General features: G+C 46.6%; 1 protein-coding gene across 4 annotated transcripts in view; it reads left to right on the top strand.

The window, feature by feature from the left end:
• FBXW11 (F-box and WD repeat domain containing 11) overlaps positions 1–14,889 on the top strand; it is a 72,517-nt gene extending 57,628 nt beyond the window's left edge. For all 4 annotated transcript variants that reach the window (XM_027705064.1, XM_027705061.1, XM_027705063.1 and 1 more), the window contains 8 exons: positions 2,181–2,318; positions 2,882–3,000; positions 3,989–4,238; positions 5,699–5,817; positions 6,364–6,474; positions 7,421–7,499; positions 8,938–9,126; positions 12,449–14,889. In XM_027705064.1, the coding sequence (XP_027560865.1) occupies positions 2,181–2,318; positions 2,882–3,000; positions 3,989–4,238; positions 5,699–5,817; positions 6,364–6,474; positions 7,421–7,499; positions 8,938–9,099 (978 nt within the window). In that variant the 3' untranslated portion in view covers positions 9,100–9,126; positions 12,449–14,889. The remainder of the gene's footprint in view (positions 1–2,180; positions 2,319–2,881; positions 3,001–3,988; positions 4,239–5,698; positions 5,818–6,363; positions 6,475–7,420; positions 7,500–8,937; positions 9,127–12,448) is intronic.
• Positions 14,890–16,355: the final 1,466 nt, after the last annotated feature.

Genomic DNA, 16,355 nt, shown 5'->3' with positions numbered 1-16,355 from the left:
TGCCTTCACAGAGATATACGTGGGACTGCAGTTTCCTTTATTTGAAGCCAGCATTTCCTTACAGGGAGTGTGTTAAGTACCTTCCTATAATGAATTTGTAAGAATTAAGGCACCCTGTGTCCCCAGTGTCTGCTGAGTGAACTTTCCCTGCTGTTGTGGCTGGGGACTGTGAGCAGCAGCAGCTGGGATTTGTGGTGTTCCCGGTGTGTTCTGGAGCCGTTGGGAATGGCTGTTGCAGGAAGCTGGAGTGTGAAAGTGCTCACACAGTGTTGGAGCTCTCACAGCTCATCTGGCACGTGCTTTGTGCAACTGCTGGTTGCAGAGCTTTCCAAGAACAGTGCTTTAGGGAAGCTCTTCCCTAAGGCTTCTTAGAGTTGAATATCTGAACGTAGATAGTTTGTAAAACTGTTTAAATTGGCTAACTCAGATCTCTGATGCTTTGTCTCCTGTCTCTTCAGTGTTACTGTTGCATTTTTAAATCTTCTACCTTCAGATCTATAATTGCAGTGGTTCATGCTGTTACTGCTTGCAGTCCTCTCCCGTTTCTGAGGGTCACCTCTGGAGCAGCAAAGGAGTTAATGAGCTGCAGTCCTGCCCACTTAGTACAGATGAGAAATCTTCAGATAAAGCCTGAAAATTGCCTGTCCTTCCCCCTCCATCCCATGCTGAGCAAGGAGCATAATGAGGAGGCTGCTCCCTCCAAGGCTGAAGCAGAGCAGTGTCAGATTGGAGCCCAGTCTGACAGTCAGCAGTGCACTGCCTGGCCAGGGAAGCTGATCCCAAACTGACAACCGCCTCATTATCCTAATTTCATCAGCTTCCCCACCAAATTGGAAGAGAATAAGAGAGGATGAGTGGCTTGTCAGCTGCTCCTCTGGAAGCATCTCTTGGTATTTATGATCTAGACAAATTCCTGGGGCACATCAGGTTTGTATTATGACTGTGTATAATTCTCTCCAAATTGCATAATGGAAGACATTGAAGGAGCAAATGCATGAAAAACGAAGTGGAAAGTTAGTTTTCCCTTGAAGCAGACATACTTTCCTAGAACTGGGATGTTGTAGTCACACTGCACTTCTGTCTTTGCTAAGTGTTGGTTTTGAGTGTTGGAGGAGCTGCAGAGGTCCCTGCTATTGCTTTGAAAGTTGGGATTATAGGATTATTTGGGTTATAAATATGCTTTTCCAAGCAAACTGGCAGTCAATCAGCTTCTCCCCAGGATTCCTTGCAGTATTTGGGGAGAATCCCTGAGAAATTGCTAAATAAGTGGCCTGTTCTGGTGCCTCTGCTGGAAGGTGAAAACATTCCAGCCTGTCCAGGTACTGCAGGTGTTGACCTGGAGTTCTGTGCACACATTCCCTTATGGTTGTTGTTATGAGCTTCCTGTCCAAAATCCCACATGGCTTTGAAGCCAGCAGTGGTTGTCTAACAAGTAATAAAGCTGATTAAAACACAAAAATTATCCTGGTTCTACTGTAAAATAGTTTGCAGCTTTTTAAGGCATGTCAGATCTCTTTCTCTAAAAATGTCTCTCAGAATGGAAACATGCAGAACTGCCCTTCCACGGATTTGAGGCGGGAGCAGGGGGAAAGCAACTTTGGATTGTTTGAAACTTTATAAAGTCCCTGTTCAGTTTTATTTTTATCAGGCTTCAAGGGGCTTAGAGGAGGCTTTCATATCTCAAAATCCCTTTCTAAGGTGTGTAACTACAATTAATATGTGATATGGCTGGGTAGGAGAAGGAAGGGTCCAAGAACTCACATAACCCAGCTGTTGGACTCAGCAGTTTTGTGATGTTGGTCATTCAGGGGAGACTAAACATGGCACTGTATGAGCTCCTGGTGTCATCTTTGCTGCTTCTGTCAGATGGTCACATAAATATGGGGGGAAGGGGGAACTGAATGGATCTCTGTAGTGGCTCCTTGGGAAACTGTCATTAAGGTTGTCTGACCATAATTTTCCCCACTAAACACAGCTTTAGTCATGGCAAATTACAGAAGTGCTAATTCTAATTCATTGTGGTTTGTGTGTTTTTATTGAGGGGGGAGAAAAGATTCATTGAAGTTTTACATAGTTGAGGTTTAAGGATGGCATGTTTAAAAGTAGGAAGCTGTCTGTGTGTGTTGGAGCATTCCTGCTCTGATCTTGGCGCTAACTGCTGGTTCTCCTCCTGCCCCCAGACCATAGAATCCAACTGGCGGTGTGGGCGACACAACCTGCAGAGGATCCAGTGCCGCTCCGAGAACAGCAAAGGGGTCTACTGTTTACAGTATGATGATGAGAAGATCATCAGTGGCCTACGAGACAACTCCATCAAGGTGAACACTGCTGTCAGTGGAGCTCTGCCAGGCACAGCTGGCTGCCTGGGCTTCCTTGGCTCCCCTGGTCTCCTCACGGGACAGCGTTTGTCTGGGCAGGGTTTGGCAGGGTGGGATGTCTGCTGGAGCCTGGCAAAGTCACCTGCACTTTGCCCTGGAAACGTTGGGCACTGCCAGCCAGGAGTTGGTTCTGTTGACCACAGAGACATTCTTGTGAGATCAGTGTTCCCACAAGAGGGGTGCAGTGTGTGTGCCCCGCTGTCCTTCGCTGGCATTGTTGGCATTGCCAGGGGTTTGCTCTCATGCTACCAGGTTGCTTCCATGCTCATTGTCCATGGCTTTTCCTTTTGCCAGACAGGATTTGATCTTTCCATGGTGGTTGGTCATTTCAAACCACACTTGCATCAAGACTTGCCTTAAGCTGAAAGGAAGGACAAGGCCCACTGATGGGACAGACTCACTCCTCATGGGGCTCTAGTTTTCCTCCTTCCTTCGCAGTTTTTTCAAGTCTTGGATCCATGTTCTTGTCTTGATGAGCCACTTATCCTTCTTGTTTTTAATAGATTTGGGACAAAACAAGCTTGGAATGTTTAAAAGTATTAACGGGACATACTGGCTCAGTTCTTTGTCTGCAATATGATGAAAGAGTCATTGTAACTGGATCTTCAGATTCTACAGTGAGGTGAGTGTCGAGTTTTTCCACAAAGATAATTTAAGTATCAGGGCTGGGAGTATTTACAATTAATCTCTAAATATCAGAAGACATCCCTAATACAAATGTGATACTATTATTCCAGAAGCAAGATATTCATAGCTGGCAAAGCATCTCATTAAATAATTATTTTTCAAAATCCGTCTCATGTTTTTAGCTTTAAGAATTTTGAGGGAATATGACCTGAGTGATTCAAGGCATATCCTGAAGTTTTAGAGTGGCTGATGGCCAACTGTACAATAATTTCTTCTTTTAGGGTCTATTGTACTGCCTTCTGACATCTCTCAGTTGTGACTATTATTGAAAGGGCATTTAGTACACATGGAGCATTTGTCTGACTGCAGTTTTGCTCATAATGAGTTTAAATTCTTCTATGATCTTAATGGTCAGTGGATGTCCCAATATGAAGACACTCAGGTGCAGTTCAGTGGAAGGGCTTTGTGTCCTCTAGTGCCTTGCATTGGTCTGCCAATGCCAATCTCTCTAAAAGAGCTTAACCCCCTTCAAGTACGGTAAATTAAGTAGTGATTTTACACTTCATGTAAGCTGCTGGGTAGCTCTGGAGGGTGCTGCATCCCAGTTGCTACTGGTGGGGATGAAATCTGAATGAATGGTGCAAAACTGGAAAAACCCCATATGGATAGTGTTTGTTTTGGCCTGTTCCATCATACAAACTTTAGTCATCCTGGAAAAGTTTGTAGAGTTGTTAAGTAGCTTATTCTCTTAGCAGTGGTCCCAGCTTAGGCATTTCCTGCCTAAGTGTTTGCTCCCGTTAGTTGTTATTTGTGGGTGTGAGATGTGACAAGAATACTTCCCAGCACTCACCTCCCTGCTGTCCCCAGGCCCTGGCAGGGGTTAAAGAGCCAGAGAGCTCTGGTAGAGATCAGACAGGCCTGTGCCCGTTCACCCCCTGCAGAGCCATCATCCTTCATGTGGGATACGTTTTTGTCTCTCGCAGAGTTTGGGATGTCAATACAGGTGAAGTTCTGAACACGCTGATCCATCACAACGAGGCAGTGCTTCACCTGAGGTTCAGCAATGGCCTGATGGTGACGTGCTCCAAGGACAGATCCATCGCCGTGTGGGACATGGCCTCGCCCACGGACATCACCCTGCGCCGGGTCCTGGTCGGCCACCGCGCTGCCGTCAACGTGGTGGACTTCGATGACAAGTACATTGTGTCAGCGTCAGGGGACAGGACCATCAAAGTGAGTGGGCACAGCTCTGGTCCAGTTCTGTGTGGCCACCAAGCCAGAGATGCCTCAAAGCATCCTCAGCTCGGAGCAGCCATGAGCAGTTCTGGGCCTTTGCCTCTCTTGTTCCCCCTTGGCTTCCTCTTGCTGGTGGTTGGTGTTTGTGCACATTACTGTGCTTGAATACTCTCGTGGCTTCTGCCGTGCAATTGCAGAAGAGCAAAGCACACTTGCTGTTTGAGCTCTACTCTCAAGATGGGTTGGTTTGTTGAATGTGGAACATCTTGTGCCTATTTCCAGTGGGTATTTTTAATTTCACTTGGCAGTCCTGTCCAGTTGTGAAGTTCATCAGCAGTGCCTTTCACAGAATCCCAGGATGTGCTGAGTTGGAAGGGACCCACAAGGATCATCCAGTCCAACCCCTGGCCCTGCACAGGACCATCCCCAGGAGTCACCCCCTGTGCCCCAGAGGATCATCCAAACCCTCCTGGAGCTCTGGCAGCCTTGGGGCTGTGCCCACTGCCCTGGGGAGCCTGGGCAGTGCCCAACCAGCCTCTGGGGGAAGAACCTTTGGCTGAGATCCAACCTGAGCCTGCCCTGACACAGCTCCAGCCATTCCCTGGCTGCTGTCCCTGGTCCCCCCAGAGCAGAGCTCAGTCCCTGCCCCTCCTCTGCCCCTGCCCAGGCACTTGGAACTGCAGTGAGGTCTCCCCTCAGTCTCCTCACTGTACCTTCCCAGCAGCTCAGCCGGGCTGTGCCATGTTTGAAGGCTGAAGAGGCCCTATTTGAAGGCTGTTATATACCAGAAGATTTGAGTTACCCAGAGTGTACAGTCTAACAAAAGCATTTCCACCCTGCCCTCTCTGAACCAGAGCTGCCTTAGCCTGGGCCAAGAAGTTCTTGGCAGTTTCATGTCCAAATCTCTGCCAGAGATCCTGCTGTGCTGTGTTGGAAAATGAGCCACTTGATACTCTGCATTACAACTTCAATTACAGTTCATTAAAAATGGGCAAAGTTGTTTGAATCCTTTAATGTTAAGAAAGAAGCAGCCACCAAACTTTCAAAGGCCACAGTTTGGACCTTCTCTTTACTAGTAGCTTGCTCGTAAATTCTTTGGTAAAAAAATGTGGGGGTTTTGTGTGTTATAACTTCCACTTTTAAAAATGATTTTTAACTTACCAAGATTCAAGTGTAATCAAATTTATGATATCATTTGGGGCAGTCTCCAACACCTGAAAACATTTTATCTGCAACCCTCCTGCTTTTCTGAGTGACTCTGTGTGCAATGGCAGTGCTCAATGTCACTGCTGGGTCCCCAGAGCACCAGGGACCCTCTCGGCCTGTAAAGATACACTGGGGGTTTGCAAAAGCTCAGCCTCAGGGCTCTCCTGTTTGTGAATTCGTAGTGGTGTCTATTGAAATCCATAAACCTTGTGTGGTGTAGTCCTCAGAGGAGTTTGTGCTGTGTTGCCCAGGTCTGGAGCACGAGCACGTGTGAGTTTGTGCGGACCCTGAACGGGCACAAGCGCGGCATCGCCTGCCTGCAGTACCGGGACCGGCTGGTGGTCAGTGGATCCTCAGACAACACCATCAGGTGGGTGCCCAGGGCTGCTGCTCCTGTGTAACAGTGTGCATTTGACCAGGGAAAACAGGATTTACCCCTTTTTTGATTCCTGCACATCCTTGGCATGGCTTCCAATGGAGCAGATGAATTATGAATGCAGTGTGAGAGCAAACGTATCACAGCCCCTTGAAAAAGTGGGCCACAGGTTTATTTCAAACTAAACAAAACTTCTTGCCTACTGCTGTATCACCGTATCTTCTGCTTGGAGAGATGGAGAAGACATTGGTCACTGGTTTTCTAATTGCCTGAACCCCTAATCAACTGTTTATGCAGATGGAAAAAAGTGTGTTAAAATTTCCCAGAATAACACGGATCTAAGCTTTACTTCCATGTAATTTTGAATGATGACACCAATTTTGATAAGCTGCAGCTGCTCTGAGTGGCATGCATGGTTCTCATGCCTTTTTGAGCAAATTACATGCTGTTTTGCCCAGGAAACCAGTCAGTAGCACATTTAAATCCCTGGGTATGAGGCTGAAGCTGCAGTGCTCAGCCTCCCTGCTCTGTTCTCTGCAGGCTCTGGGACATCGAATGTGGTGCCTGTTTAAGGGTATTAGAAGGCCACGAAGAGCTGGTTCGATGCATCAGGTTCGACAACAAGAGGATTGTTAGTGGAGCCTACGATGGGTATGTTGGAAAGCAGTTGCCAAAAATTTTGCCTTTAGTGAACCGTCTTCTGAAAGCCCCTGAGCCTTGTGTTCCCTGGGCCAGGGTCTCTCCTGGGTTGGTGAATGGATCACTGTATACCCGAGAGGCTTCTGCTTGAGCATTTCAGCACAGTTTTAAGTGGCCAAGAAGCTGCTTGTCTGGTGCCCTTTAGCACACTCCTAAATTATGTTATCACTCGAGTTTGACTTTCCATTGTAAGTCAACTTTTGTTTGGCTGAAGTGACATTGCTTTGTTTCTTCCATCAGGAATCACTCCTTACCAGGTCCTGTGTGCTTAGAGTAGTTCAAACTTCCTATTTTTCTAAGGCAGCACACTAAAAATCTTTATTATGAGTGTTAATGTATCTTGTGGGGCTCTCAGAAGTCTTCAGGGACCGTTTCTGTGGGGCTGAGAGCAGGAGTCCCACCACTGGCACCTCTGTCTCACTCAGTGTTTTCAGTGTTTAATGGATTCATGGCATTTTACATCCATGGCCAAACCCTCCATTTCTTTCTCTGCCTGAACAGCAGAGTTACTGAAAACAATTCTGGAACTGTGTCTGTCTGTAGCCTTGTATTTGGGATCAGTGTCTCCCTGGGGTTGGCCAGCCCAGCTTCATTCCCGTGTTCCAAAGGGGTTTGTATCTGCACAGTCCATTTGTCTGTCAAACAACCATCAACTTGTCTCTCATACAACCATCACAAAGCCACCACTGCATTTACTGCTGAAAAGAAACCCAAAACTACCTGTGTTTTACAAGATTGAGTTTTAGTATTTTAGTGACAACAGATTCTCACAATTTGCTTAATCCTGAGGAATTAGCTGTAGGGAAAACATGGCAAACTTTCCAGGGCTTTGGATGTTGTTTTCTGTGCTTATACTTGAAATGATGTTTTCATAATGACCTTCTTCTCTTCCTTTTAGTAAAATTAAAGTTTGGGACTTGCAAGCTGCTCTTGACCCTCGTGCCCCAGCAAGTACATTATGCTTGCGTACGTTAGTGGTACGTAAAAACTCATTAATTTGGGGTTATCTGAAATATTCTCCTGGTGAGGGGTGTTTTATTGCATTATAGTGGGATAGGTGGGAATGTCAGGATGTTTTATGAAGTCTGGAATGCTAAAGAGTAAAGGAAAATTTATTGTCATGTCCTGAATTATTTGCATCTGAGCTTAAATGAAAGATCAGGTTTTTCTAGTTTGGGATTCTCAGGTGCTCTTACAGGAAAAAAATCATCATGAACTGTATAAATCCTTCTAGTTATTGGTGCGTTTCCCTGATATCACTGTGGGGCTGGCTTTAAGTTTCTTCTTTATTAAAAAGAGGGGAGGAATCTTGGGAGCCTTTCTCAAACTTTTCATCTAACCCTTCACTTTGCAAGGAAGAGTTGGGAAGGGGGGAGGGGGGTTGAGTCTCACATTGCCCCAGGAACTCTTGTCCCTTCAAAGGATTGTCACATTTAAGGCTGTTGCTTAAGTTACATTTTTTTTATAATTAGGGTTTTGGCTTTTGACAGCTGACTTGATTAAAAATAGATTGAGGAAATGAATTAATTGTTCTTTTAATCGAAATATGGGTGGAATTTTCCTTCAGGAGTCAGTTTGACAAGCTGATAGCAACCCGAAGTCATTGGCTGTAGGTGTGCACGTGCTTGGCCTTGCCAGCACCTAGAGAAGGGCTTATGTGGCCAGAGGTGCTTCTTGTTTTTCTTTCCCTTCAGTAGTCTTTGCACAGAGATAAGATTTAACTATTCTTTAATGTAGTTTTAGTGAAAAAGTTGATAGTTTTCCTTCTGTGAGTATCCCGTAGCTCAGGTTAGAGTTTGGGGATCATTCTGCCAGCTGGGATTAGTTCTCCAATAAAGGCAGTGTCCTCATTTTGAAGTGAATAAAAATGGATAAGCAGGACTAAGAGGAGACCCTTTTCTGGGCTTCTTGGTGCCATTTTGAGATTTCTTGGAAGAGCTGCTGGAGCATGTGTTCCACCCCCCTTCTTATGGCAGTCTTTGAACTCCTGGCTTGTGGGTGAGCCCTGAGGATCCTCCAGCAGCATCTCTGGGTGAAGCTGGGATGTGGTGTTTTGGGGCTGCACAAAAACAGAGTCAGCAGAGAATTCTGGAAGAGAAGGAGCCCTGGGAGAGCACTGGTGCCAACCAGTCTCCGAAATTGCTGCTTTGGTCTGGAATACTCTCAGCCTATGGCTGGCCCAGCTGAGGGAGGCTCAGGGTGTACAGGCACTGGATGTGGAAGCAGTGAGTTTTGCTGTAAAAAACTTACATACAAAAGCAGCTTTTCTTGAATTTGTGTGTAATGTTAACGAAGGGTTTCTGAGCCAGCACAGCAGAGTTTGGACACACTGTCCTGTGTCCAGATACACGTGTGATGCCAGTGTACTGAAGTGTTCCCCTCTTGCCTTGCTAACTTCTTGCCTATTGCTCACAGGAACATTCAGGACGTGTCTTTAGGCTCCAGTTTGATGAATTTCAGATCATTAGTAGTTCCCATGACGACACAATTCTGATTTGGGATTTCTTAAACGTGCCACCGAGTGCCCAGAACGAGACCCGCTCTCCATCTAGAACATACACTTACATCTCCAGATAACAGTCTGCACTTTACTGCCCTCAGAAGGTAAGGAAGGCTCCCTCCTTTTATTGGATGTGTTGTAAATATCTGAAATGTTCCCTCTGCCTGCAGGTTGGCTTAGTCAGAACACAAGATGAAGTTTTCCTTAAGCAAATAAAGCCTGTTTATGCCACTTCTTTCACTATCTACTCTTGGTGCAGTCACGCTTCAGCATGTCCTGTTATCTCCCCCTCCTGTTTGGAATTGGGTACTTCAGGCATTTTGTAGAAAGCTATTATGTGTTCACAGCAGCCTTGGACAAGTGCTCACCGGGAAAGAGCAGCTCTGTGAGCACCACGAGGAGCAGAGGAAGCTCTCAGAGCTGGGCACCACGTGTTGGGCACCACGACAGCTCAGAGCTGTCCAAAATGGTCCCCAGGAACTTGGCCTCTTTTGGTTCCCTTTTCCTGCCAGTCAGCTCCAGTTAGTGCTCAAAGGCTCTGCTGTAGATTCCTTTGTTGGGACAGTGGATTCTTTTCCCTAGGTCATCTATGCCAACAATTGAGCTTCCAGCTATACACAGCTGTGAGTGCTGGGACGTGGAAACACAGGCACTGCCTTTCCAAAGCAGAGCAGTCTCTGCCAGTGCCAGACTGGATGCTTCCCAGGCACTGGAGACACCACAACAGGAGGATTAGGAGTGACATTGCCCCACCAGGAAGGATTTATTTTATTTGAAGTAGATAATGCTTTGCTTAAGAGTGATGTGAAAAGCTTTCCCTATCTTCACGTAAGAATGGATTCTTGTTATCTGTCTGGATACATTTGTCCCTGCTGTGGCAACGTGTTCCTCAGGTTTGCTGCTCCTGTGGGATCTCTGCTTCTGGCTAGGAAATAGCTTCCCTTGTGAAGACATACTTTGAGATGCTCCTGCTTCAAACTGAGTTTGCTTTCACCTGGAACCATTCCTGGGGAAGTGTTGGCTGCCTTCCCTGCTGCTGAACTCTGCTTATTCTAGAAAAAGCCAAGGCAGCTGCCTCTGCCTGAGCTGTAATTATTCCACCTAATCAGGCCCATGATTAAGGAAGAAGTCTAATGATGTGATGATGAGCCATGTGCAGAATCCCACTTAAACTTTCCCTTAAGGCCACGTTTTAGGAACATTGCTGTAGAGTAGTTTAGTGAAACTCATGGACTTGCTCATCCTGCTGCAGAGGGACAACAGACACCTGGAAAGGCCCAACTGCTGAGCTGAATGTTTGTACATGGTGGGGACTGGCTAAAGACACAACTCCAGGGAAGAGAGCTCCTGACCCTCCCCGCAGAGCCAGGCCTTCCAGTGCTGCCTCCCTCGTTCCGGCTGATCCCAGAGGACACACTTGCATCCCTGTGTGGAAAGCTTGGTGCTGTCACTGGAGTGTCCCCAGGGACTCTGTCCTGCCTCTGCCATTGGCTTTGTGCCACTGGGTCCAGACCTAAGTGAGCTGCTGCTGTGGGAAGTCCAAGGCTTCTTGAAGCTGAATAGTTTTCCCTCTCAATGGAAAACTTCTTTGCCTCCTTTCTGAGTAATTCTGTTATTTATTTTTCTTGCTTTCTCAGTCAGAACAGGCTGCATTTTAGGAACAGTCTGTCTTTTAGTCCCTGCACCACTGCTTGCTTCTGTTAACCTGAAGACAATTTGAGATAGACCAATTCTTTTCTTACAGAAGTATATTGGGCTTCTTTTATTAGCTTTGATTCGTGGAAGAGCTACACATAGTGTGTCTTAAGCACAAAAGAATCACAGAATGTCCTCAGTAGGGAGGAACCAACAAGGATCATCCAGTCCAACCCCTGGCCCTGCACAGGCCCATCCCCAAGAGTCACCCCCTGTGCCCCAGAGGATCAGCCAAACCCTCCTGGAGCTCTGGCAGCCTTGGGGCTGTGCCCACTGCCCTGGGGAGCCTGGGCAGTGCCCAACCAGCCTCTGGGGGAAGAACCTTTGGCTGAGATCCAACCTGAGCCTGCCCTGACACAGCTCCAACCATTCCCTTGGGTCAAGAATTAGGAGTTGAATAAAATTTATATCGATTCACTTGGACCAGCAACGTGCTGGTGTGGGACTTCCTTGCCACATGGCCCAGATGACTCCCTGTCATTGGGATTTGCCAGTGGAATATGAAATGCCTTTGGCAGGGTGTTCTGCAGTTCAAATTCTGCACACTTGACAGTTCTGCACAGCTCAGTCTGGCTTGTCCCATGACACACAGCTGGAACCACACAGCCCCCGTGTCCTGGGACTTGTGTTGGTAATGACAGTCCCTTAATAGCTATTTCCTCTCCTGGAGAGATGCTGTGATGTCACTTTTTGAGAGGTTTGTCTGACTTCAGAATCCAAAACCCATAGATCTACATAAAATTATGGTCAAACAGCTAATATTTCATTATGACATTTAATGAAACAGTTTTATATGCTTTCAAACATTACAGTCTTCTGAATTTTGAAGCAGCCCTGTACACGTTTTTACAGGCTTTGCAATGTGAGGCCTTTTCAAAGTGGATCATTTTTGACAGTCCTGGCAATTGGCTGTGAGAGTTTTATTGCTTTCTGTTGAATTCCTGTTGTTTATTGTAACATGATAAAAATTGTTACCATATGATAGTCTAATATTCTTATATTAGGCACTAGGCCTTGGGTTGGGGGAAGGGAAGTCAGGGGGAAGTGCCTACGGATGTTTTAACCTTTCATGGGAATTTTGTATCAGAAGAGGGAAGTTCTCCCTAGTCCATAAAAATGTCAGGGAAGTGGCAGGTACAGTCAAAGTTCAGATTTAATTACGCTCAGAGCTTGCACAGCCTCCAAGCTGATAAGGGAGTCATCGGGCTGGAAAAGGTCAACGAAATATCAAAGTACTTGAGTGTTGTGTCTGTTTTCTTAAAAGATCCTCATGTATTAAAGCAACTGAACTTGCCTCCTGTGCAAAACTCCTCCTCTGCAGGATGAGGACAGGACAGTTTTCTGGCAGCTGTGGGTCAGTGTTTGAGTAAACAGTGTTTGGGGTTCAGTGACCTGAGCTGGGGGTCACCTGGCAGTGCCCAGGGCAGGTTTGACTCTGACACATCCAAGAACACTGCCAGCCTTGGGTGACCCCCCAAGGACCAGTGCCCTGCAGAGCCTGGCTCTTGCTCCAGGGAATTCAGAGCACATCCCAGAGCACAGAGTCCCTGGGGTGTCTCCCCTGGAGGAAGGGCTGTGAGCAGTGAGCAGCCCTCGATGTGCTGCACAGTGTCACGTCCTCCAGCCGTTCTGCCCTTTTCCTTCCAGCAGAGGATGGTGAGGGCCTGCCCAGCTCTGGATGCTGTTTGATTTGTGCCTTTTCTCAGTTCACTTGTCTTTTGTCTTTTGCAGGGTTCCACAGTCTTGAACTACTGGATTTTTGGCTACTACATGCCTGAAGATGTTGATTGACAGCTAAAGTCAGAATTGGTTCTAGATGCTGTGTAGTTGCAAAGCAGCACAATTCTATATCTAAATTTCTTAATCTTCCCTGCTCTCAGTGGTCGTCTTTGAATTTGCTACAAATTCACTGACTTGGAGTAGATGAATTTCAGAAGCCTATCCTTCCCTGCCGTGAGAAATCCAAAGCTTCACATGTAAATTGTCCGTAGAAACTGAACTCTGATGGCTTGTTTTTCAGAAATAAATCAGAAGTCAAGAAAGGACTTGGCCTAATTTATATTGCTTTGCACTTTTGTCTGACTTTAAAGAAAAAAAAAAACATTCTCCAACGAAATTTGGGTGCCAAACACATGCCCAGAATGTACAGAGCTTTGCTTTCCAGTCACCACTGTCCTTTAGGCGTTAACTCATGCCAGGTTCAGAGCCTGTTCTGTTCATAGGAGTGTACGTTGGACTCTTACAAATATTTCTGATTCGCTCAGTAATATTTTTGGATGACAGTTTACTTGTTTCTGCACCAATAATTTCTTTTAAATTAAAGATTCCCTGTAATTCAGGCTAGGTTATCTGAACTAGTTGTATAGCACTGTCTTTTCCTTTTCCCTGTGCTCTGTACTCCAGCCGTCCTGCGCTCCCCCATGTTTGCTCTAGTAAACCCTCCCCATGTGTGCTTGCCTCATTTCAGATACTGTGTAAGCATGTAGATATGATGTACATACAGAAACCTCTGGTGCCAGAGTCAGGATTTCCTGACAGTACACACTAACACAGAACGTGGTAGCACTTGGCAGCAGGATGTCCTGAGTGTGGCACTGGTGGGGACATGAATTACTTAGACATTTTCTCTGCAAAAGGAGGTTTTCAGTATTCATTAGTTGTTTTTGGTTTCTTGGTTTTTTTTTTTTGTTTTGTTTTGGGTTTGTTTTTTTTTTTTTTAAATGGGAACTACATATTTTAAAATGTAATTTCTAAACTTTTTAAAAATTAAAAACTGTTTAATTTATGTTCTGTATCTTATATTTTGTGCCGCGGTATTTACAGATGTCTGTCTTTAACACCAGCGGGTCCTCACAGACACCTGCTGATGTCCTTCGGTAGCATTAGTTTGGCTGCTCAGTGGAGAAGATACCATGGGCCAAATATACATTTATTTATGTTTGGTTTGTAACACTTCCTTACGGTGGAGTGGAGCTCCCTTCCAGTGTGGTTTCCGTGCTCATTCCTGTGCTGGTTTTCCATAACAATCTGCTGTGACCACGTTGCGATGTCCTGGTTTCCTCCTCATTAGCTTGGTTTTGTTAGAAACTCCATAGTTTCTTAAGTTCTCATAGTCTCCCCTCTAATGTATGTGGTTGTACAACTGCATTTTCCTGAGGTCAGGATGAGCCGTGGATAAATCAGGCGTGGATGTTCCTTGGCCTCAGCCGTGTGGCTCCTCTGTCCCCCCTGAGCCAGCTCCCGCTGTGCCAGGGAGTTGTGCTGGCACAGAAATGTCCTGTCGTTCCTCTGGCCGTGTGTACATCCTGTGTCTCTGTTGTCCTCTGGCAGCATTTGTTGGTTTGCATTCTCCTCGTTCCAGTCCCGGGTCAGGCCCGGGCGGTGCCGAGGCCGCTCCGCGGGGACCCTCCATGAGACCCTCCAGAGCTGTGCGGAGGGAGCTCGGAGCACACGGATGGAGAGGTGGTACCAGACCCCCCCGGGAGTGCAGCTGGAGGTGTTCCCTCCCCCCTGCACGGGGAGAGTCAAACTCCCATTTCCATGTTCCTCCAGCGCCGTTTCCTTCATCACCGTGACTGAACGTGCTGGAGTGCGGAAGATCCAACGCTCCGAGTGTCCATAAGATCATTTTTGGTAAGCTTGGCAGTAGTTCGTGCAAGTGTCTTACTTTCCCCTTCTCATCTAACAGCTTTAATATTAAACTGGCTAAAAAGAGAAATCTGTCGCAGCCCTGAAGAAAAAGGTATTTGTTTCCGAAGAGCGGAGTCCTTTTGTTAAAATGCATGTGTAAGATTTAAATTCCTGTTTTTCCTTGGGAGATAATGGTATTTGAACATGCAGTCTAAACTTCTTTGTGCTTTGTGTAACATAGCAGTGGACTTTTGTGATTGGCACCCAAGGAACTCGACTCCTGGGATTCATGGTAGTGATCCTGGCTGCACTCTGGACTTTGTTTTGCTAACCATAATTGAGCAACTGTACATTACTGCGATATTAATGTTTCAAAGCACTGGGATAGTCTAATTCTAACTTGTAATTATGTTTGCCAATTATCTGTTTGGAAAGTTGGTGTATGAACAGCTTCTTGAAACTGTTAAATTGTACAGATATTGTTCATGATCTAAAGCTTTGTACTGTGGAATGTGCTTAATAAAAAAAAAGTTTGAACTTAATTTGTCAAATGAATGGATGAGTGACATCGTCTCCACAGCCCTCAGTCCTGTGCTGAGTTAAGGCCAGGTTGAACCGGGCTTGGAGCAACCTGGTCTAGTGGAAGGTGTCCCTGCCCGTGATCTTTAAGGTCCCTCCCAACCCAGACCATTCCACGATACAAACTCATGTGCAACTGCACAGCTCGGAGCCGTGGGGTGAGGGTGCAGTGCTGGTGCAGTGCCCAGGGAGGGCACGGGCTGCCAGGCCAAAGCATTTGGAGTCAGACCGTGTGTGCTGTGGCCCAGCTGTGCTCTGGCACGGGTGGTGTGAGCTGGTGTGTCACCCTTCCCTTTGCTGGCTGCAGACTGGGAGGACACAGTGGAAGAGGGAGCTGAGCTCGTTCCCCCATAGCAGAGGTGCTGAACCCCCCGGCTGCAGCACTTCTGCCTCCACAGGAACATCAGAAGAATTTTCTTACTTTATCAAGAATGCAGATAGAATTTTTAAAATATTACTCATCTGCTTGCTTGTTAAAACAACCTGTCCATGCCCTGAGCCCTGTGTCTTCCAGTGCTCGCTCTGACTCAGGAAAAGCCTTGTTTTGGGTTTTCTTTAGCTAATGTGCAGTGACTGGGGAGAAAGGGGATTCCAAGTTCTCAGCTGTGCCCTCTTCTCCTGCTCTCTCTCAGTAGTTTCATTCATGAGTTCAGTTCACTTCAGATCAGTTTGAGCAGTTGCTGCCTGTGTGTGGTTAATGAGTTGCTCCAGTTCATTCCTGACCAGAGGTGGATCCTCTGCCTCAGGGAGACTGGCCAGGACTGTGCTGGTTCCAGTTCAGGTCCAAGGGCAGTGAGGGGTGACAGTCTCTGGTTACACCCTCGTGCTGTCGTGCTTGGGCTGGCTTTGTGTGCCAGCCATGGGGGTCACAGGGAGCTGCTCGTGAAGCCTTGGGTTTGGTGAGGTGTGTGTTGGAACCACTGACCTGAAATGCTTTTAAAGGTGCTGTAAACCCTGTGGTAAGAATATGAACTTGGTTCTGGCTCAGTGTTGGCAAATACAGTCCTCAGAATGCCTCTAACACAGAGCACTTCTTGACCCACTCTAGCACTGGGTAATAGTTTCTAAGCAGGGTTGCTGCTGCTCAGGTTGAGGCTGCTCTCAATGAGAGCAGAGGATCCAAATCTCATCTGTTTTCTGTCAGAAATGCACTGTAAAAGTGCAGCCTCGCTGGGCTCCTGAGAGGGGTTGGGAAGGTCTTGCTGGGTATCGTTATCCCAATAAGCTGCAAAAGCTCTGTGGTAGATCTGCATTATAAACCTTGAGGTCAAACTTTAACATTCCACCTTACCTGGGTGGCCTTTGGTTTCAGTTGTTTTGCTGGAGTTTTCCCTTGCAGTTGTAGCCTTTTTAACAGTTGTCTCTTAATTCCTACCAGAGAACTTCCCAGTGAAGCTGTGGAGGCACCTCTTTGCTGGGTGTTCCCACC

This window comes from Neopelma chrysocephalum, unplaced genomic scaffold (assembly GCF_003984885.1).
Source record: "Neopelma chrysocephalum unplaced genomic scaffold, ASM398488v2 Primary Assembly neopelma1_319, whole genome shotgun sequence".
NCBI lineage: Eukaryota > Metazoa > Chordata > Aves > Passeriformes > Pipridae > Neopelma > Neopelma chrysocephalum.
This window is presented reverse-complemented; position numbering and strand designations above follow the sequence as displayed.